The sequence below is a fragment of the Pelophylax lessonae genome (genome assembly GCF_965119305.1).
Source record: "Pelophylax lessonae genome assembly, chromosome: 6".
NCBI classification, from domain to species: Eukaryota; Metazoa; Chordata; class Amphibia; order Anura; family Ranidae; genus Pelophylax; species Pelophylax lessonae.
In genome coordinates this window covers 300,911,082-300,934,549 of record NC_138773.1, presented here as the reverse complement: position 1 = coordinate 300,934,549, position 23,468 = coordinate 300,911,082, and the positions used below count along the sequence as shown (strand labels likewise).

Genomic DNA, 23,468 nt, shown 5'->3' with positions numbered 1-23,468 from the left:
ATGGCTTTTACCAATGGAAACTTTTTTTTTTTTTTTTTGCTAGTAAATACCTTAATTTCGGCTTTATTCCTCCTCTCCTAACTTCCTGGTCCGATCGGCGATGACGTCATTCGGCGATCCGCAGTGTCTGCTGGGATGTATTCTATTCCAGAAATCTCGCAGGAGCTGTATCTGTACTGAGCCGTGCCTGCCCCGCCTCCGCCCCACCTCCGCCTCGCCTCCTCTAATTGAGTTGCATTGTATGAATGTATTAAAGCGGAGTTCCAGCCATTTACTCACCTGTCCAACGGTCCAGCGATGCGGCCGCCGGAAGCCTCGATCCTTTCCCTCGGCGCCGGCATCACTGCTGTGGGCACCCGGCTGTTACAGTTTGCGGCTTCACAGCCGGGTACCCACTGCGCATGTGCGAGTCGCGCTGCGCGCCGTGATTGGCCGGCAATCTTCTGGGACCTCTGACGTGTCCCAGAAGATTGCAGGGAGGGAGGGGGAGAGGAGAACTTCCGCTCAGGGCGCCGCGGCGCTCCGAGCGGAAGTGGGAGCGGGTACCTGTCAAAACTAGGTACCCGCTCCCCCCCCCAAAAAATGACATGCCAAATGTGGCATGTCGGGGGGTCAGGACTCCCTAAAGCGGAAGTTCCACTTTTGGGTGGAACTCCGCTTTAAGGTTGTTCTCTGCCCCGCCTCCGCCCCGCCTCCTCTCATTGAGATGCATTGTATGAATGTATTAAGGCTGTTCTCTGCCCCGCCTCCTCTCATTGATTTGTAAGAGGAGGCGGGGGCGGAGGCGGGGCAGAGAACGGCCTTAATACATTCATACAATGCAACTCAATGAGAGGAGGCGGGGCGGAGGCGGGGCGGAGGCGGGGCAGGCACGGCTCAGTACAGATACAGCTACTCCGAGATTTCTGGAATTGAATACATCCCAGCAGACACTGCGGATCGCCGAATGACGTCATCGCCGATCGGACCAGGAAGTGAGGAGAGGAGCAATAATGCCGAAATTAAGGTACTTACTAGCAAAAAAAAAAAAAAAAAGTTTCCATTGGTAAAAGCCGTTTTAAAGGGGATTACATACAGCTATGTATTCCAACCTATTAAAAATGGGTGGAACTCCGCTTTAAATTTCACCAAAAACAGTGGAGTCAGAGGTAAGTAATTTTAAAACATTTACATTTTTCTTTCATTGTTTTTTTTTTTTTCTCAAATATTTTTTTTTTATTAAAAAATTGCAATTTACAAGCCTTTAAACAGAAACAGAAAAAGGTAGATTTACATAGCTTGTATCTAACCCACTACCAATGTTTTACTGCATTGATATTATATAATTTTAATCACATTAACATTTTTTTACAATTATTTATTATTATTTATTTATTATTTATTTGCAATTTATTAACATTTAACATATTAACATTTTTAGGTTTAACCACTTCTGGACCGGAAGGATTTGCTCCCTTAATGACCAGGCTATTTTTTGCGATCCGTGATCCCCGCTGAGCCGGCGGATGACAGCTCCGTCTCCGCTTGCAGAGCGGAGAGGGAGGTGTCTCAGCCCCCGCTGCCCTCTATGGGGGATCGGATGAGAGCGGACCGTCTGTCTGCTCTCATCCGAACCGATCCGATCCGATTACTGAACGGATGGAAAAATAGGGTTTCTATCCATCCAGATTTCACGGACAGGATCGGATATGGATGGCAGCGGGTGTCAGCGGAGGTGTCTCCGCTGACATCCGCTGCCCCATAGAGCTGCATGGAGGCTCCGATCAGATCCGCTTAAAAAACTGACAGGCGGATCTGATCGGATCGCCCGTGTGAAAGAGCCCTTAAAGTAACGCAGTGCCAAATCGCAAAAAATGGCCTGGTCATTAAGCGGGCAAATCCTTCCGGCCCAGAAGTGGTTAATGTATAGAATGCATTAAGATAAAAAACCTTCTGCCTTTACAACTCCTTTAAGATCTCTATTATATCTGCCTGATGATAAAATCAGTGCTCTTATGTCCATGAAGATGACAGTCGTTGACCAATGCTGCTAGAATCTGCAGCTTTGAGCGAAGATCATAGTGCCTCAGAGATTACATGACCATTACCACCTGCTGCTGGTTTTAGCCCTATGTGGTAGTTTTTGGTACAAATAAGCAATGATGGTGAATCATTTAGCAGTAAATATATTGGGTTATGATTCTGGGCATTACAAATTGGGCTTTTGTGTGAGTCAATGCACGTTTCTGTACCAACTTCCCCGATGTCATATGACAACACACCACCCGGACATTTCTGGAGTGGCAAGGAATACCAATGTTTCAGTCCAGCGTGTGTCGGTATTTATAGATCAATGCCAGAATAGCAACGCGTAGGAGTAAAGGGTGACACTTCCACCCTCTACTGTGCCGAAGGCCTTCGCTGTCCACCAGCACTGGTATGGTTAAAAGAGTCCAGCGCTCACTTTTCCAGCAAATTCTGCAGACAGCTGTACTTTACAGTTTAATTTAACTCCAGAATGTTTATCTTACAGCCCGGCCTGTTATGTTCTTCAGCTCCATTTTTTTGATAGGAGTCATCTGGATGGGAAGGGTGGGGGGACGTAAAATGTGACCTGTGTGAGTAGACTTAAAGTATCCATGTCACTGCTGATTGATACATAGAGGAGGTGAGGGGCCCGATGTCTTTCACAGTAGGGGCACTAGGGTTTTTCTTTTTTTTTTTGTAATTTTAGACAAAATAAAACCCTTTCCGCTAAAAAGAGCCTAAAACGGTAGCTTGACAATAAGATAGACAACAATGATATCAAAATTCTTAACATCTGTTTTTAGGTATAGCACATTTTCCATACATGTTTCAGGATTTTGATAGTGCCCCGTTTTATCTTACATAACTCAGATTTCCCAACTCTGATCATTTTAAAGCAGCCTTACCTTACCAGGTTTCAGTGGAACCCTGGGGTTCTTCCAGAGGTTGCTAGGGGTTCCTTGAGAAGATAGCAGTGGCAGATTGTTCTCCTGGCTATACTGACCTCTAAGGTAAGAGGACACTTCTACACCGACCGCCAATGTGAGGGGTCATGTCTACATTGACCACCAGTGCAAGAATCTCTAGACCAGTGGTCCTCAACCCTGGCCTACAGGGCCCACTAACAGGCCAGATTTGCAAGATAACTGAAATACATCCCAGGTGATATTATTTGCTGCTCAGTGATTGCAGTACTCTAGTCTGCATCTCCCCAAGGTAATACTTAAAATCTGGCCTGTTAGAGTTGAGGACCACTGCTCTAGACTATCTGTCAATGTATGAGTCATTTCTACACTGACCATAAATCTAGTGAGTCACTTCTTCACCAATTACCAATGTAATGGGTCATGTCTACAGTTACCACCAGGTAACAATCTCTAGGCCAGTGATGGGGAACCTTGGCACCCCAGATGTTTTGGAACTACATTTCCCATGATGCTCCATGAGCACCATGGGAAATGTAGTTCCAAAACATCTGGGGTGCCAATGTTTGCCATCACTGCTCTAGGCTATCTGTCAATGTATGAGTCACTTCTGACCATAAATCTAGTGGGTCACTTCTTCACTGATCGCCAATGTAAGAGGTCACATCTTCACTGACACCAATCCACAGGGTTATTTCCACGCCAACCACCAATTTAAAGGATCACTTCTACATTGACTGCCAATAAATAGTTTATGTCTACAATGACTTTCAATCTAATGGGGTCACTTCTACACAAACCGCCAATATAAAGGGGTCACTTGTACAGTGACCACCAATCTAAGGGGTCACGTCTACACTGACTACCAATTTAGGGGTTACCTTGTACATCCACCAACAATGTAAGGAGTGACTTTTACACAGACCACCAATGTAAGGGGTCACTTCTACACTGACCGCCAGTCTAAAGGGGGTCACTTTCTCACCAAAACGCAAATAAACAAGTATGTATATATCAGGGCTTGACAAATTTTCCTGAAATCTAGAAGCCAACTAAAAAAGTTAGGAGCCAGTTTTTTTTTTTTTTTTTTAATCAAACAACGAAGCTTTATTTCCAAAAAAATAACATACTAAATTTTCACATAAAGACGACTAGAACCCCACTCTCCTCTATAGCGCAATCGGATGGAAACAGACTGTCTGTCTCTTTCCATACGATGCCATCTGATTCGATCCACGGTATGGATAGAAAATAGAACCACCATCCGTCTGTTTTTGGCAGACAGGATCAGATGGCGGCAGATTACTGCTCCATAGATGAGACTGAAGGGTCCGATCAGGTCTGCCTGAAAAACTGACAGGCGGACCTGATCAGACAGCCCTTGTGAAAGGGGCCTTCGGCTGTGGCATGGCGATGAGAAAAAAAAAAAATTATGTTATTATATAATATATAATTATTTATAATAATAATAATAATAATAATAATAATAATAACCACGCTCCCTATCCACTTACCTTTTAAGCAAAGGTAAGTGGACAGGGAGATGAAGCCTGCAAAAACTTCCATCTCATCTCCTCTTGGGAAGGAGTTGGACAGGCAGGGGAAACAGCCATTAGTTTACTGCTTGTCAAACTCCCGGCCACCACAAGAGGGTGGCAGTTCCCCGTTCTCTCACTGAAGAAGGCCGAAAAGCCACGGCCTCAATTTTCGGACAGCGCGGAAGTCCGTGCACTCGGTGAGTGGTTGGGGGGCGCAAAAGGGACTGGACACCTCCAGCAGTGCACCCCAGACGCCAGGTCGCTAATTCTAGTCGCCAATGCGACCTGGCACCCGGGGTTTGTCAAGCCCTGGTATATATACACACTTAGCACATGTAGCACCCTACGGGTAGATGCTAGGTAAATGCAGGTAGGTAGGCCTTGTCTGCCTAACAGCAGTTGTCGGGTAGGTTGTCATGGCATTTAACGACCCTGTTAACCTGCATGCAGTATTGATACAGTATAAGTACAGTATAGTCTTCTCATGGGTGCAAGGTAGATGTGGTTCAGATGCAGTAAAGTTTCGGTACAGGGTTGATATAGGTGCAGTTTAGGTTCGGAATAAGTGCAGTATAGAGTGCATTATGGATTTGGTACACGTGTCCTGCTCTGAGTGGCTCAGTCTCTGATAGCAGTGTCAGCAATGGGTGAATATGCCTTTCACCAGACCCTAGGATGCTGCCGAGACCTCTCGCTGTAGAAAAGGGGGTCCCCTCTGTCTCTCCCTGAAAGCCTCTAGTGATCAGAGGATGAGTGGACGCTCCAGTCTCCCTGTTGCAGTGGTGCAGGTGCTGTGATGGGGGCAGTACTGCACTGTCCCCCCGTTGTCCTCACTCCCAGTCTCAGGCTCGGATCTCCACTGGTATGGTCTCCCACTGGCAGACCAATATCCAGACAGAGGTGACTGTTTTTTTATGAACACTTACAAATAAAGTTGATTATATATGGTAGTGTTTTCACAGTTTTTATTATTTTATTTATTTACTGCTATATGATGATTGTATAATTTATGAGCATAGTTCTGTGTATGCACATTCTGAGTCAACATTTGGTAATTTTTTATGAAGGAGCGCTTCACTGTTATTGGGTATACATTTATTGAGATTAGTGCGGTGATTGCACTGTGGAGTTTATTTTATTTTTTATGGGAGTGTAATGGTTTTTTGCACTAAACTTTATCCAGAAAGAGGAGCCTCTCCCTATATCATGGACTTGCAATAGTGTTTGGCAAGTTTACCTGTCCCTTCATGTCTGTATTAGAGGTCAGACTGCACTCCTGGTTCCTTTTTATCACCTCTACTTCCTGTTCCTGCCCCGCCCCAGGTCATCACAGAAGTCTATACTAACCAGTGCACTGCAGGTCTGCTTTGCTGTTCAACAGTGTTTGTTTCCTGTTTCCTGTGTGCCATGTGCTTGATTTACTTTTCTGTGTACCGACTTTGGCTTGTCTCTGACTATTCCTGGTTGCCTGTTACCCTGAACTTTGGCCTGTCCCTTGGTTACATTTGTCTGCCTGTTACCCCGACCTCGGCTTACCCATCACCATTCCGTGTGTCCTGAGTGGCTGCTTCCCTTCTCTCCCTACGGAGCGTGACCTGGGGGACCCCAGGGGCCGCGACCTGGGCCCAGCTGCAGCCAAGTCCATCCTCACCACTAGAGGCTCTGGTGAACACCTGCTGGGTCTTAGACTCCGCGCCCTGGGGAATCTTGGGCTCACGTTCCGATCCATCCGCAGCAGTCTGCTATCGGGTTCACTACCTTGCGCTGCGCCCCTCCCTTCAAGAGGGTGCAGTTGTCATCTGACCACAGGTGACCTGACACCCTAACTCTCTTGATGCCAAGAGAAGGAAATTTAATAAAAATCATATAAATATATATTTATAATAAAACTGTACAGTGCATATTGAGCTATGCAGTGTAAGGAGTCTATTCGCTCCATATTATGGCTGCCGTCTTAAACTACAACTCCCAGAATTCTCAGTGTTCTGCATGGAAGTCTATGGGCTTGCTTGGCTTCACATATAGCAAAAAAAGGAGATGACCGCACTCCGATGTAAATCAAAAATTCCCCTGGTGGCCAGAAGACAATGGTGCAGTATAACATCAGTAGAGGAAGTGATGAACAAAAGGAAATGTCTCCTTCATATTACTGTGGCCCAGCAGCTGGCTACACAACAAATATAATAATCCAAAAGTCAGATGAAAGATTTATTGCAGTAAAACATTTGCCCTGTTGGAACTGCCCTTTACCAAGGAGAAGAAGCAGCAGCAGTTGAAAATGTATCCTTGACCTTTCACCACCTCGACACACTGCCTTGTCTTTCAGAGACATCCTTTTAAAATGCAAACAGTTTAGGCAAGGATAAAAAATGTCATCTAGCTTTTGCATGAATAGTTTTGGCCTTGGTCAATACCCCTTATTGGGGTATTTAAACATAAATTATGTTATATTTTTCATTAACAGAAGCAAACAAATTTATACAATCTCCTTATCATATACCCCTGATGAAAGGACAGTAATCTGAAACGCGTTGGGTGATTTGGAGTGTATTTTGGAGTGTATTTGTACTATTCACACTTCCAAACAATAGGATGTATATCATCATGAAGATGCTTGTTGCTTTTTTTTTTACCATACTTGTTTTGGTTTTATTGGTGATACAACAATAATTGTTATTTTAACATGATATAAATAAAATTGTATATTTTTATTATTGTCATTTTGGTGTCATGTCAGCCTAAAAAATCCCCACTCCTATGGGGGAAAAATTGGGTCTATTTGATATTGGGATGTTGGTAGGCTGACTCCTGACTCTCAAATGGTGAAATCTCTACAATACCTCTTTATTGGGGTTTGAACTATATCCTACTTTATCCAAAACTAAGTTCACTCCCCTAAATTACAGCTCCCCTATGTACCAATATACCATTAACATACCTCCAAATTTTTTGAGATGGGAACATAGACATGTGCGCAGTGTGTGCCTGGCACACCCTAATCACCCTGTGTACATTAGCATAATCGCTCTGTGTGCAGGAGGGATGGGAAAGAGCTCCCTCTTACCAGCTCTGCCATAAGAGAAGTGCTAAAGCCCCGTACACACGTACCGATTGTCGGCCGTAAATATTCGGCCGACTGTAGGCTTGTTAGTATGATGCTTCCGATAGCCGACAGCGCATTTTCTGCCCAACAGAATCTGTCGTGCAGGCATTAAAATTTTTGTTGGCCAACACCAGAACGGCCGATTGTTCGTCAGTCAGTACAGATTTTGTCCGACAGACAGCAGATTAGCAAGACTGGGCATGCTCAGTGCTCAGAAAAGAAAAAACACACGGAAAGTTAACCATCACATGACATCACTTCTGCAGTCGGCTGTTGTTGGCCGACAAAATTCGTGTGCAGTCTTTAGCAGTTTTCAACAGACACGACAGCCCTGGACAAAAGACGGCCGATCGTTCGGCCGACGATCAGTACGTGTGTACGGGGCTTTATGCACTTCTCTTTCAGTATGCCGGCAGGGATATCAGTGTGCCGGGGGGGGGGGGGGGGATTGGGGGGCAAATATATGTAGACACACACACATGCATGTATGTTTGAGCATGGGGTGCACACCCTAATGCAATAGGCTGCGCACACTTATGGATGGGAATGAGGAACAACCTATTAGTAAAAGAATGTAGGCATAAGACACACCCCCTGACACGCCCCTTAAAGGAGAAATATACAAAAAAATTATTAGTTTACCGCTTTGCGCTTAATGGTAAAACAAACGTAAATGCCTAAGCCCAATTTTACAACTTTGACATGTGTTAGTAAAACCGTACATATCATCACAACTACTTTGTACATCCAGGCTGATTATACATTGTTTTTTCAAGACAAATTGGGCTTTCATTTGGTGGTAAAAAGGTATTGGATGTCTCCTGTTTTTTTTTTTTTTTTATCTAAGGAAAACTGGCCCAAAATAGTAAAACAAAAAAATAATTTTTTTAATTTTTAATTTAACTGTATATTTTTTACTACTACCATAACCTATCACCAAAGAACAACCCACAATAAATTCTCCTGCTCCTGGTGACAGCAGCGATACCCATCTATATTAATAAAAGCCAAGTGTCCCTGCGTCCAGATTCCAGATTCCCTGTGTCCGTGGAAATGCGCTACTGCGCATGTGCCGCCCGGACAGCCAATGGGACGCAGAGCCTGGCGCTGGGTGTGCGTGTATATGAGCGGATCCCCGCCCACCTTTTAACATCCGCCTCGGATGTGGAAGGAAACGTACCTATGTGGTGAAGACCGCGGCTCCGGTATGGAGAACACCGCGGCTTCTGTCTGATAATGCCTCCTTTGAAACAATCCTTCTTACAGGGTGTCCTGGATTGATAAGACCGCGGCTCCATAATGCCTCCCGTTTGCCTCCCGTGGAAAAATCCATCTGATGGACTGGGCATGCGCGGTAAATGATGTCCACTCCAGCTGACTGCTCCGCTCAGCTGGGGTTGACGTCATTATTACGCGTGCGTAGTCCCTCAGATTAATTTTTCGGCGGGAAGAAGAGCTGACTGAGAAGAGGCGGGGAGGCAATATCAGACAGGACAGCGGCCGAATTCATATATATATATATGTATGTATGTGTATATACAGTATATATATATATATATATATACATATATATATATATACGTATATATATATATATATATATATATATATATATATATGTATATACACACACACACACATATATATCTATATTAATAAAAGCCATGTGTCTCTGCGTCCGCTTTCCCTGTGTCCGTGGAAATGCGCTACTGCGCATGTGCCCCAGGACAGCCGTTGGGACGCAGAGATACTTCGGTTGGCTGGCCGGCGCTGGGTGGGCGTGATACACAGGAGCGGATCCCCGCCCACGTAATTTCCTCCTCAGGATTGGCTGGCGTTCAAATCCAGCTGGGGAAGGAGAAGTACTTCACCTCGGTGGCGGAGAAGAGCGCAGCTCCGGAGGAAGAGGCCTGTCGGATGATGCCTCAAAGGCATTATCCGACATGACAGAGGCATCATCCGACAGGCCTCTTCCTCCCGAGCCGCGGTCTTCTCCGCCACCGAGTGCAGGGGTCAGTATTGAGGGACTGAGAGAAGGGGCACAGTACTGAGGAGGTATGAGGCAATGAATTGAGGGTACAGTACAGAGGAGGAGGTACAAGGCACTGAATGGAGGGGTACAGCAATGAGGAGGTATGAGGCACTGAGTGATGGTGGTAGAGCAATGAGGAGGAGGTATGAGGCACTGAGTGGATGGGAACAGAAATGAGGAGGAGGTATAAGGCACTGAGTGGAAGGGTACAGTAATGAGGAGGAGGTATGAGGCACTGAGTGGAGGGGTACAGTAATGAGGAGGTATGAGGCACTGAGTGGAAGGGTACAGTAATGAGGAGGAGGTATGAGGCACTGAGTGGATGGGGTACAGTAATGAGGAGGTAGGAGGCACTGAGTGGAGGGGCCAAGTACTGAGTAGGAGGTATGAGGCACTGAGTGGAAGGCTACAGTATTGAGGAGGAGGTATGAGGCACTGAGTGAATGTAGTACAGTAATGAGGGAAAGGTATGAGGCACACAATGAGGGAGGTATGAGGCACACATGGCACACAATACTTAATAAATACCAGTGCCTGGCAGTTGAAAATTTGGTGTGTATATATATATATACGTTCTAGCTCCCGTTAATTTAACGGGCTTAATGTCTAGTACCTAATAACTTTTTGAGATGGGGACGAGGGACACCTATTAGCAAAAGTATGTAGGCATAGGACACACCCCCCTGCCATGTCCCCTTACAGGAGAAATATGCAAAAAAAAGAAATATCAGTTAAACCCAGAAGTACTTTTTTTTTTTTAATACTATTTCTTTATATTGGCTTTTGCCATGTACAGATGCAGCAATTTAGAAATCGGATAAAAAGTTTAGCACTGGGAAACACTTTTTGAAAGATAAAAAAGTGAATTTTATTATACAGCAATCTAGATCAGACCAAAATGAGGGACAAATGAGGAGGAAAGTGGGACAGAGGGACTTTGTTCCAAAACAGGGACAGTTAGGAGCTATGGTGATATGACATATGTGTATGTTAGTTGTTGTTTGTACCCGTAGTACAGCCCAGAAACAATAGTGCGAATTTTACTTTTTTTTTTAATCCTACGTAAAACACACAGACACTGAGTGGTTTATTTACTAAAGCTAGAGAGTGCAAAATCAGTCACACTTCCACAGAGAAACCAATCAGCTTCTAACCTCAGCTTGATTAACCACTTCAATACTGGGCACTTTCACCCCCTTCCTGCCCAGGCCAATTTTCAGCTTTCAGCGCTGTCACACTTTGAATGACAATTGCGCGTTCATGCTACACTGTACCCATATGAAATTATTATAATTTTTTTTCACACAAATAGAGCTTTCTTTTGGTGGTATTTAATCAACACTGAATTTTTTATTTCTTACAAAAAAAAAGAAAAAAAGACAGAAAAGTTTGGAAAAAAAAAAGTTTTTCTTATTTTCTGTGAGTAAATTTTGAAAATAAATAATTTTTCTCCTTCACTGATGTGCGCTGATGAGGCGGCACTGATGGGCACTGATAGGCTGCACTGATGAGCACTGATAAGGTGGCACTTATGGGCACTGATGAGGTGGCACTGATGAGGATGTACTAATATGCTGCACTGATAGGCGGCACTGATAGGCAGCACTGATGGGCACTGAAAGGTAGCACTGATGGGCACTGAGAGGTGGCACTGACGGGCGGCACGGATGAACACTGATGGGCGGCACTGATGGGCAGCACCATCAGTGCCCACAATCAGTGCCCATAGTGCTGCCAATCAGTGCCTAGATGAGCAGACACTGATGGGCACTGACTGGCAACACTATGGGCACTGATTTTGGGCACTGATGGTGGGCACTTATGGTGGGCATTGATTAGCACTTTGATCAGTGCCCTGATTACCTGTCTTTGTCTCCCCTGTGAGGAGGAGTCGCTGATCGGCTCTCCTCGCCTCACACTCTGACAGTGTGAGGCGAGGAGAGCCGAATAACAGCACCTCCTCATTTACATGTGACCGGCTGTGATTGGACACAGCCGATCACATGGGTAAAGAGTCAAGTCATTGGCTCTTTACTGAGATCGGGGTTGCGCCATGTCCTAGCAACACGGCGCAGCCACAATCGCCGCTCTGCGCGCCCCCGCGGGCGCGCGAGAGAGGCAGCTCTGGTGCGCCATCATATGACGGCATCCCAGAACAATGGATGCACCGCTCCACCGTTATGTAACGGTGGGTGGGTAAGAAGTGGTTAATTAATCTTTGGCAAGACAACCTAGAGGCTGATTGGTTTCTCTGCAGAAGTGTGACTGATTTTTTACTCTCTAGCTTTAGTAAATAAACCCCAAACTGACACTGATAGTAATTAAAAAAAAAAAAAAGAAATCCTGTCCAAAAAATGCTGACCCTGACCTTTAACCACTTGCCGACCGCCTACCGCAGACATACTGTGGCAGGCTGGTTCGGCTGCGCGAACCAACGTATAGGCACCCATGATCGCTCCGCACTGAGAGAGAACGACGGTCTGCTGTTGTAAACACAGCAGACCGTTGTTCTCTCTGGAATGAACACAGAGCACCTGTGATCCTCCTATTTAGGATCACCGGTCTCTGTATTGATTCCACAAGTCCCTCCTCCACACAAATAGAAAACACTCCCCTAGGCTCACACTTAACCCTTTGATCACCCCTTCCCTGCCAGTGTCATTATTACAGTAACAGTGCATATTTTTAGCACTGATTACTGAAGTAATGTCACTGGTCCCCCCAAAAAGGGAAAAAAAATGTCAGTTAGGGGTCCAATCTGTCCTCCGCAATGTTGCAGTCCCGCTAAAAATCCCAGATCGCCACCATTACTAGTAAAAAATGACATAAATAAAAGTGACATAAATCTTTCCCCTAGTTTGTAGACGAGATAACTTTTGCGCAAACCAATCAAAATACGCTTATTGGGATTTTTTGTACCAAAAATATGTAGCAGAATACAACTTGGCCTAAAATGATAAAAAAATTTTAAAAAAATTGAAAAATATTAATTTTTTTCAGAATTGTTGTTTTTGTTGTTTATAGCGCAGAAAATAAAAATCGCACAGGTGATCAAATACCACAAAAAGAAAGCTCTATTTGTGGGCAAAAAAAGGACATCAATTTTATTTGGGTACAGTGTCGCACGACCGCGCAATTGCTCATTAAAGTAACGCAGTGCGGAATCAAAAAAATGGCCTGGTCATTAAGGGGGTAAAACTTTCCGGTCTAGAAGTGGTTAACCTTGACCCTAACCCAAACACTAGCTCTAACACTAACCTAGACGAAACCTTCATCTGGGCATTTTTTTTTTTATTTTTTTTTTTAATTATTATCTTATTTTTTTATACACACTTTTTTTTTTTTTGCTATCTATGCAAGGACAGAGAGTGATACAATGTGTCTCTCTCGTTCATTTACAGAGACAGAAAACACGGGGCTGATCAGAGGCTATCACAGCGATCAGGTGACCTGGGATCAAATGTTCCGAGTCTCGATTGTTAGAACGGGCCCAATGCTCTCGGTGAGACCCTGGTCTCTGTGCGGCCCCACGGAAAAATCTCAGTCCAGGAGGAGACTGTCAGAGGCCCATGAGGGTAGCCCCCTAGTCTGGGGGGGGGGGGGATGACTTTGGGCCTGGGGCTCGCGGGCAGGAGGGATCCTCTACAACACACAGAGAAGTCCTGTCCTAGATGCAGGGGAGCATGTGTAAGGACAGCGGGAGAGAGTCAGGACAGCGGGAGAGAGTGTGACAGTCTAGAAGGACCGTGGGAAGTAGCCAGGAGGGCTAGGAAAGGGGCATCTGTAGCCAGGTGGGCTGGCAGTGCCTGAAGAGGTGGTTCTGGGATCAGTAGCCACAGGCATGTAGCTGGACCCCGGACTTTGCAACACATTGAAGGGGGCCTGGGGTCCCTGCCTGTAAAGGGCTTTTGCTTGATCTGGCTGAATGCTTTGCCAGATTCATCAATCAGTATTCCAGCTGGGTCTGTGTGGAAGTTCTGCAAGTAAGTGATATGCTGGAGGCAGAGGAGTTTTTATATCTTCAGGGGTGGACTGACAACTCATGGGGCCCCCGGGCAATCAGAGATCATGGGGCCCCCTGTGTCCACACTCAAGCCACACAAAGCCCCACCAACAAATTGCAGCTCAGCCACATAGAGTGGGCATTTAAAATATCTACCACAGCATAGCCTGCATGGAAGTTCCTGGCTTCTTTCTGTAGTGTGTAGCCTCTCATGGGGCCCCCTACTGACCGTGGGCCCTCGGGCAGTGCCCTAATCCCCGAATGGTCAGTCCACCCCTGGGCCTCTTTCACACGGGCGTTCCGTATGTCCGTATATCACCCCATCCGTTTGCGGATGATATACGGACATAATGCATGTCAATGGGATTATTGCGGATGTCAGCGGATGACATTCGCTGACATCCGATTTTCGTCCTTTCAGTTCTGTTCCGTTTTTTGGAACGGAACAGAACCCTATTTTTCTTCAGTTTAAAAAACGGAAAGGACGCAAAAGCGGTGTCATCCGCTGACATCCCCAATCCCATAGACATACATTATGTCCGTATATCATCCGCAAACGGATGGGATGATATGCGGACATACAGACCGGATGACACAAGTGTCATCCGTGTCCGTAAAAAAAAAAGTGACTAAACGGAAAAAAAACGGAGCGCCCGTGTGAAAGAGGCCATAGTGTGTATACTTGAAGTGTCTGGGAAGAAGTTTGTTTCAGTCCAGTGGGTCTCCCATAACCATCCCATCCAAGTTTATTAACCTCTAATAAAATACAAAATCAAAGCTGCTGAACTGTTTTCCTGTGTAAAGTGAGCCTGTGGAATTGCAGGGTGGGGGATCCCATTCACCAGCGGCTCCTATGGAGGATGCGCTACAGCAGAATTTTGGGTTTGTTTTAGGGATCGACCGATTATCAGCAAAGCCGATATATCGAGGGCCGATCTGCACTTTCCCCGATATATCGGAATCTGCCCCAGAGGTTACCGATATTGCCGATATTTCAGAAAGTGCTTGTACCGGAGTGACGCCTGCAGCTAGAGGCATCACCCCGGTACCGGCGTCCATAGCCGACAGTCAGCTGTCTTGTAATGACAACCGATGTGGCTGAGAAGCCGTTCGGCTGTCATTACAAGGAGTGGGAGGGGACGTCCCCCCCTCCCGCCGCCTTCCGCGGCTCGCCCGGGTCTCCCATCCCACCGGGAGACCTGGGCATCCTACCTCCAGGGCCACCGAAGAGAAGACCCGATCAAAGCCGCATTCGGCTCTGATCGGGTCTCCATGTAAAAACACGAAAAGTGACCTCACTTCCGGGTACTCGGCGCCAGATTCAAAAAAATGACAGCATTCAATACAGCCAAACGTGGCTGTTTTGAATGCTTTTAAGTGCAGAGGAGGGGTTTGGGGTCTTTTAGACCCCCATATCCCTCCACAACTGTACCTCTGACAAATAAAAAAAAACAAAAATGTCTGAAAATATCGGCCCATATCCGCCGATACCAATATCCGATGACCAAAATATCGGTATCGGCATTGGCACTAAAAAAAAACATATTGGTCGATCACTAGTTTGTTTACTGTATGAGTTTTGTAACAGTATAACGAGCAATGATGTGCGCTAACAATAACCTCTCGCACTTTTAGAAGTGTCAGTAATAGGACCCACATTCTGTTTGGTGACAGTCACTGCACTGTTGCTGTCTTTTGACTAAAGGTCTGTGTGTTTTTAAAAAGACAAGAGCTCAAATTAGCAACACAGGCGGCAAACTGATTGGGTTAATCTTCTAGTCCGGCCACTGCCCACTCTGACAAAGGTTACACTAAAAATAGACCCAGAAAATATTAACGGTGAAATGACATTGCATAAAAAGTTGAGAATGATTTCTATCCTCAGGGGTACGCTATGATTTTATTGACAGCTTGACTAACACCTGCTTCTGTAGCTGGGACACGCTAGTGCAAATTGTGTATTATTGAAATAGCAAAACTTTGATGAGCCCCCCCCTTCCCCAGCAACCTCTCTCTGTGACAACTGTCAATGTCATTTGGGACAATGGGATAATTGATCTTAACATAAAGTATGTCTACATCAAGAACAGGCAGCAGGAGAGCTGGTAAAGAGGTTGTAAAGGATTTTATTTTTTTATTACTTTAATGTATTCTCTGCATTAGGGTAAAAAACCTTACAACAGCAGAACCCCATTAAACACTTACCTGAGTCCTGCTACTGTCAATAAAATCCTGTAAGCAGAGAGTAGGAGGTGGGGCCACGCTGCTCTGTGTGTGTCAATGGATGCACATATGCCCCCTAACAACTCGTTTGCTACGGGGGCAATACAGAAGAGGAGGAGGGGACAATGCCAGTGGGGGACCCCAGAAAGGGTGATTCTGGGCCGCTCTGTGCAAAACTATTGTAATTATAACATGTTTGTTATCCACTTAAGCCCCAGAGGATTTGGCTGCTAAAAGACCAGGGGGTATTTTGCGATTCGGCACTGCGTGATTTTAATGGACAATTGCGCTTTCTTTTGGTGGTATTTGATCACCTGTGCGATTTTTTTGATCATGCGCTATAAACAAAAAAAGAGCGTCAATTTTGCAAAAATAACAATTTTTTTCACATTTTTTTATATGAAATTCCCCCCCAAAAAAATGTAAAAATCTAAATTTTTTAACATTTTCGGCCAATTTGTTTTATGCTACATATGTTTGGTAAAAAAAAAAATCGCAAAAAGTGTATTTTGATTGGTTTGCGCAAAAGTTATCGGGTTTACTAACAAAGGGAAAGATTTTTGTCATTTTTGTTGTTTTTTTTTTAACGCGTAGCGGCGGCGATCTGCGATTTTTTTTGCGGTACTGCGGCATTGGGGCGGACAGATCGGACCCTTGACTGACATTTTTGACACTTTTGGGGTTACCAGTGACATTTCTACAGTAATCAGTGCTATAAATATGCACTGTTACAGTAAAATTACACTGGCAGTGAAGGGGTTAACTTTATTTGAGAGGGAGGGGCTGTGTTTGTCCCTAGGGGCGTGATTCTAACTGTGATTGGCTGTGGCTTGAGCTGTAGGAACAATGATCAACGGTCCTACATAGTAGAACCGTATGATCATTGTTTCTACACAGGGGAGAATGACAGGCGGCTTGTTTACACTAGCCGCCTGACTTTCTCCCTCTCCCCCGACGATCGCTGAGTGACCGGCGGACATCGGGTCCACCGGTCACACGCACGGGGGGGGTCCGGCGGCGCGCGCTCGCTCCCCAGAGCCTCACAGGCTAGTGACGTACCGATACGTCACTCTGCCTGTGAGGGGCTGACCGCCGCAGTATATGTACTTGCGGCGGTCGGCAAGTGGTTATACATGGCTCAAGGTTTTTTACCTACGTGCATTCTGCTCAACACTGGGAAACTCGTAGTAGATGTTAATCTCAACTCACACCACCTGTCTTTCACACATTGTTAATTGTGCTAATTAACACACCTATTGTCTGCTAGCAAACTGTTGTGGGGATGTGTTTATACTTATAATGAAGGCCTCTTGACCCCTGTAGGGAAAGAGAGCCTTGACTGATGGGGGCATGGCCAGAAGTTGGGACCAAGCAGGAAGATACATGGATCAAATGGATTGGACGGAGCCTTGGGTATGGGGATGGGCCTGAGCTCAGTTAAGAGGACCTTCCCAAGGAATTCTGGTCCTTTTGAGAAGAATCGCGGTGAAGAGCTGCAGCATGGACACTGCATTCCTGCTATCCAGGGTCCGGGAGCTGGTGGATCAGGGTCAGGCTGAGTGGCTGGCTTCCCTCCTTTCCCCTGCACTGTCTCCCCCTCTCACTGCCCCTCCACCTGTGTCCCCCGAGGGGAGGCGTACGGCCTCTGGTGCCCGGAGGCGCTCCCGCCCCCCATCTCGTTTGAGCCCCAGTCCTCCGCGGTCTCGCCGCGGGGAGGGGGGCTCCTCTCTGCATCCCGTTGCCACTGGCTCCGCTGGGGCTGGCACTGCTTCCCACACATCCACCCGCTCATCCACCCGGCGTGGTTCTTCCCGGCGAATCCCTCCTCAGTCTGGGGCTGTCCCTGCTCGCACTGCCCGCTCCAGAAGGCCTAGGTCCCCCCCCCCCCCCTGCTGGACCCAGTACCTGCAGCTGTCGGGTCTGCGCCGCCTCCTCCATTGTCTCCGCTTCCCTCTGTGCCACTTCCTTCTTCTGCGCTGCTCCCTGCGCCCTGCTGGGCGGGTGCTGTCCCTCTGGTCACCGCACATTCTCCCCCTCAAGTGCCTGGCTTGGGATCGTCTGTCCCCGGGCTGCATCCAGCTTCTTCTACCTGCTCTGCTTGTGTGGAGGGTTCCTCGGCTGACCGGACAGCGCCACCTGCTGGCTGGTCGGGGAATGGCACCTCCTCACATCTCCCTGCGCCCTGCAGGGCGGGAGATTTAAATACTATGCCCTCTACAGTGCTCCTGCCACATTTATCTGTACCATCTGATCTCCCTGCGCCCTTCAGGGCGGGAGATGCGCCTGCTGACCATGCATCTGGATGTTCCAGAGTGACCAGTGCTCCTGTACCTCTCCCTGCACCCGGCAGGGTGGGTGAGGTAAGGGAGTCGCATGCAACTGCGAGTCGCTTTGTTGCGACAGCCCATCCGCATCTCCCTGCGCCCGGCCGGGCGGGAGCGTCCCATGCCACCCATGATCCTGCTGGGCTGGCGCTGCCAGTCTACCCTCCTCCTGCGCCCGGCAGGGCGGGGGATGACCGCATGTCTGCTGACCCTTCCCGCGCAGTGGTTCCTGCTGCACCTGCCCCGGGTCCCACTGCTTCGGACTCTGAATGCTCCTGCTCCTCTGCAGCTCATCGCCGCCTGGGCCCGCCGGGCCGCCAGCTGGACCTTCGCCTCTGGATCTTTCCCTACAGCGTCAGGTTCCGATGGATGATGGATGTCATGGGCGTCTGACGGCCCCACCCTCCGATGGGGCACCCAGGCCATTTGGATCTCGTGATGGGCAGCCCGCCCTGGCACCTCCTCCGCAGCTCAGTGAGTATGATTGTGGGGTGGTTTGGGGTAAGTCCAGCGATGCTGCTGTATCGGGCCCGCCAGACGAACGCATTTTCGCGGCGGTCAAATCGGTTTTGTCTCGCATGGGCGTGTCCGCCCCACCTACTGGTCCGGGTGTTTTTTCGAGTGGACCATTGTGGGCGGTTTCGTCGACCGGTGTTCACCTCCCCGGTGAGGTGCGGGATAAGATTTGGCGTCGCGAATTCGTAGATTTTCTAGCGCTGGTTCCTCCTGACCGGGAAACAGTGGATAAATCTCGGCGGGTCGACATTGTGGTACAAGGTGACAAACCCAAACAGCTTCCCCGCACTTTTGGGAACTGGCTGCAGGGTTTCTGTGTTTACGCCGGGGTGCTTTGCGAACGTTTTCCAGAGTTAGGTCCTTCCCTGTTCTGTTACCTGGACCTGATTTGGGGTGCCTACAAGGTTTATGGGGGCCAGTGTTGGTTCCATTACGATACTCAGTTTCGCCAAAAGATGGCGGCACGGAAAGAGTTTCGTTTTGATTGTCAGGATGGGAGCCTGTGGTTGCTGCTTATGTGTCCCCACAGGCCGTCGTCCTTTCAATCCCCGGCCGGCGCTTCTTACGGAGCGTCGGCTGCCCCAAAGAAAGGTGTCTGCTGGCTTTTCAATGAAAGCCATTGCAAGTGGTACACCGCGTGCCGCTTTAAACATGAATGCTCGTTCTGCGGAGGTGCTCACCCCGCCGTCCGGTGCTTTAGGAAGACCAAGCAACCGCTTGCAAAACCCGGGGCCAGGCCTGACGTTTCTAAACCGGAGGACTCCGGTGAACGTGTCAGAGATGCTTCCCTGGTTAGACCGTTACCCTCTGCTTAGGGAGGCTTTGATATTGCGTGATGGGCTGGTCCATGGTTTCTGGATTCCCTTTACATTTTCGGACGAGCCTACCATGGCATCGAACTTGAAATCGGCTTTACAGTTCGAGTCTGTCCTGGCCGAGAAGCTCCGCAAGGAGCTGGAATTGGGACGGATGGCGGGCCCGTTTGATTTTCCCCCGTTTCACAATCTGCGCGTTTCTCCGCTGGGTGTGGTTCCCAAGAAGGAGGCGGGCAAATTCCGTCTTATCCACCACCTTTCCCATCCTGCGGGCTCCTCGGTCAACGACGGCATTGATAAAGAGGAATCCAGGGTACAGTATGCCTCTTTCGACAAGGCACTTTGTTTGGTGAGGTCTGCTGGACCGTCAGCCTTGTTGGCCAAAGCGGATGTTGAGTCCGCCTTCCGCCTTCTTCCTGTTCACCCGGAGTGCTTCCACCTGCTGGGCTGCTACTTTCGAGACAGCTACTTTTTCGATATGTGCCTCCCCATGGGCTGTGCGATTTCCTGTTACTACTTTGAGTTATTCAGTAGCTTCCTCGAATGGGTGGTCGCCCAGTCGGCTGGTCTGCATTCCCTGTTGCATTATTTGGACGATTTCCTTTTTGTTGGTCCGGCCGGCAGTGGACAGTGCCAGCGGCTCCTTTCTATTTTTCAGTCTACATGCGAGCAGTTTTCTATTCCGCTGTCGGCTGACAAAACGGAGGGCCCTGTGACGGTGTTGTCTTTCCTGGGCATCGAAATTGACACGGTGGCCATGGTCTTTCGCTTGCCGGGCGACAAACTGGATAAGCTGCGCTCCCCGATCTCTTTGGCCAAAAAGATCCGGTTGAAGCACTTGCAGTCCCTATTGGGCCATCTTGTCTTTGCCTGCCGGGTTTTCCCCATGGGGAGGGCCTTTTGTAGGCGCTTGTCATGGGCCATGAAAGGTGTGTCTGCCCCCCACCACCATGTTCGTATTACCAGGCCCATGCGGGATGACTTGGAGGTTTGGCTCTCGTTTCTCCAGACGTATAACGGTCATTCCTGTTGGCTGATGGAGGAGGTCCCGAACTCGCAGCTGGAGTTTTACACGGATGCAGCAGGCTCCTGTGGCTTCCGGGCCTTTTTCCAAGGGGAATGGTCTGCTGCGCGTTGGCCGGCCTCATGGGCCCAACTGGATTTATTGCGCAACCTTACCTTGCTGGAGCTTTTTCCTATTATCGTTGCCATCGAGCTGTGGGGTGAGAAGTTGCGTAATCGCCAGGTAATTTTTTGGTCAGATAATATGAGTGTGGTGCAGGTGGTCAACCGCCAGTCTGCTAGATCTCCTCCTGTCGTTTCCTTACTGCGTTTTCTGGTTCTAAGATGTTTGCAGTTTAATGTATGGTTTAGAGCTAAGCATGTTCCTGGGATGGCTAACGATATTGCTGATGCTCTCTCTCGCTTTCAGCTCGATCGCTTCCGCTCCCTGGCTCCTTCTGCGTCCCTGGAGGGTCTGCCCTGCCCCCCCTTTTTGTGGAACCTCGTTTCCGACGCTTGCTAGACCTTCTACAGGCATCCCTTTCGCCTCGGACGTGGTCGTCGTATCTCCGGATCTGGGATGAATGGGTGTCCGTTTCCCGAGGTGAGTTTCTCCTTACCTCACATTATGATAGACGCCTTGCTTTATTTTCTTACCTCGTGCATTTACTCCACAGGGGTTCTTCGGGTTCCACAGTCGCTTCTGCCATGTCCGCCTTATCTTTTTGGTTCCGTCTCCTCGGCTGGGAAGACATCACAAAGGATTTTCCGGTGCGGCGGGTTTTGCAAGGCTGGCGACGCACTACTCGTTTTCCTGATTCCCGACGACCGGTTTCGCCCCCCATTCTTTCTGATATTCTGTCCCTGTTGCCGTCAGTGTGCTCCTCCCCTTTCGAGACCCTTTTGTTTAGAGTGGCTTTTTCTTGGGCCTTCTTCGGCGCCTTTCGTATCAGCGAGCTGGTTGCGAAGTCCAGAACTTCGACTGGTGGTATCCGCTCGGATGACGTGTCGTTTTCCGACCATTGCGTGACGGTTTTGCTGCGCACCTCAAAAACAGACCGCCTCGGTAGAGGCAGACGGGTCGTTTTGTATTCTTGCCGGGGCCCCTTTTGCCCGGTTTCATTATCGTTGCACTTCCGGTCGGTTCGCCCCTCGTCGCCCACTTTTCTTGTCCATGCTGATTCATCCTCTCTCAGCAGGTTTCAATTTTTGAGAGTTTTTCGTCTTTGCCTTAGCAAGTTGGGCCTCCCCGCATTGGATTTTTCGACGCACTCTTTTCGTATTGGTGCTGCTACTGCGGCGTCTGGCATGGGTTTTTCCGATGCAGAACTGCAGCGCCTGGGTAGGTGGGAATCTTCCCGTTTTTCTTTATATGTTCGCCCACACCTTTTGTTTTGATTTCAGGCTACCTCCCCTCCTTGATATGGATCATCGGGGATTCCTTTGTGTACTGGGCCTCCCGTCGGTCTGCGGTTCGGTGCGCTGGACAGAACTTGGGCTTTGACGATGCTGTTGCCAGAATCCGTTGGCGTGGTTTGCGTGGATTACGCTGGTCCCAAGTCCTCCCGGAGTGCCTGAAGCTTCGTTCACATGTTTCCGGCCCTATTATTCTGATCCTGCATGCGGGTGGGAACGATGTTGGTCATTCCCGGACGGTTGACCTCATCTCGGCTGTTAAGCAGGATATGGCTCATTGTTACGCAATTTTCACCAATTTGGTTCTCGTTTAGTCCGAGATTGTGCCTCGCCTACTTTGGGCCCGTGACATTCCGGGCCCTTGCCTGGAAGGTTCCCGCCGGAAGATCAATGCCCAGGTGTCAAAATTTGTTCGACAACTGGGTGGAGTTGTGGTACGACACAGGGACCTGGAAGGTGATAATAGTGATTTGTTACGCCCGGATAGGGTGCACCTTAATGATATTGGCCTAGACATTTTCAACCTCGGCCTTCGACAAGGTGTGGAGCAGGCGCTGGCTTCGGTGGGGCGCACGTCAGTTAAATCCTGACGTGCTGGTGGCGGTTTTGACCTTGCCAGCGCTAAAGTTCCGGTAATGAGTTACGCCAATGTTTATAAATTGGGGGGTAGGCTGTCTGTCAAGCACTGATGGTAAGGACAGCCCCTTCCCCCTTACCCCTTTTTGGAAGTTATGTTAATGACTAAGAGTGCTCACAGTACAACTGTGACTGGCACTGGTCTAGACGTGTTCTGGTTTATTAGTGGAAAATAAATAAAGCTGTGGCCTTGCCCTTTCCAACTTAATTGTGGTAAGCATGGTTTTTTATATGGGGAGGGGGCAAGGGGGTGTTGGGTCATTATGTTAACTTTGTTTCTGGGCCTATGCGCCTCAGCAGTCATGAAGGCCTCTTGACCCCTGTAGGGAAAGAGAGCCTTGACTGATGGGGGCATGGCCAGAAGTTGGGACCAAGCAGGAAGATACATGGATCAAATGGATTGGACGGAGCCTTGGGTATGGGGATGGGCCTGAGCTCAGTTAAGAGGACCTTCCCAAGGAATTCTGGTCCTTTTGAGAAGAATCGCGGTGAAGAGCTGGTCACCCCCCCACCCTGACGTTCGGTCGGTCTGTCACAGCTTTCAGGGCGGTTTTGACCTTGTCAGCGCTAAAGTTCCGGTAATGAGTTACGCCATTGTTTATAAATTGGGGGGTAGGCTGTCTGTGGAGCACTGATGGTAAGGACAGCCCCTTCCCCCTTACCCCTTTTTGGAAGTTATGTTAATGACTAAGAGTGCTCACAGTACAACTGTGACTGGCACTGGTCTAGACGTGTTCTGGTTTATTAGTGGAAAATAAATAAAGCTGTGGCCTTGCCCTTTCCAACTTAATTGTGGTAAGCGTGGTTTTTTATATGGGGAGGGGGCAAGGGGGTGTTGGGTCATTATGTTAACTTTGTTTCTGGGCCTATGCGCCTCAGCAGTCATGATGTATAGTAAAAGCAAAATTGCACTTTTCGAAAATAAGAAAG

At 48.1% G+C, this 23,468-nt stretch overlaps 1 protein-coding gene across 1 annotated transcript; it reads left to right on the top strand.

The window, feature by feature from the left end:
• Window positions 1-19,557: 19,557 nt before the first annotated feature.
• Window positions 19,558-22,492, top strand: LOC309558746 (uncharacterized protein; the record flags this gene model as incomplete). Its single annotated transcript, XM_082261793.1, has 2 exons — window positions 19,558-20,730; window positions 22,217-22,492. The coding sequence occupies 2 exons, from the start codon at window positions 19,558-19,560 to the stop codon at window positions 22,490-22,492; spliced, it is 1,449 nt and encodes a 482-aa protein (XP_082117919.1).
• Window positions 22,493-23,468: the final 976 nt, after the last annotated feature.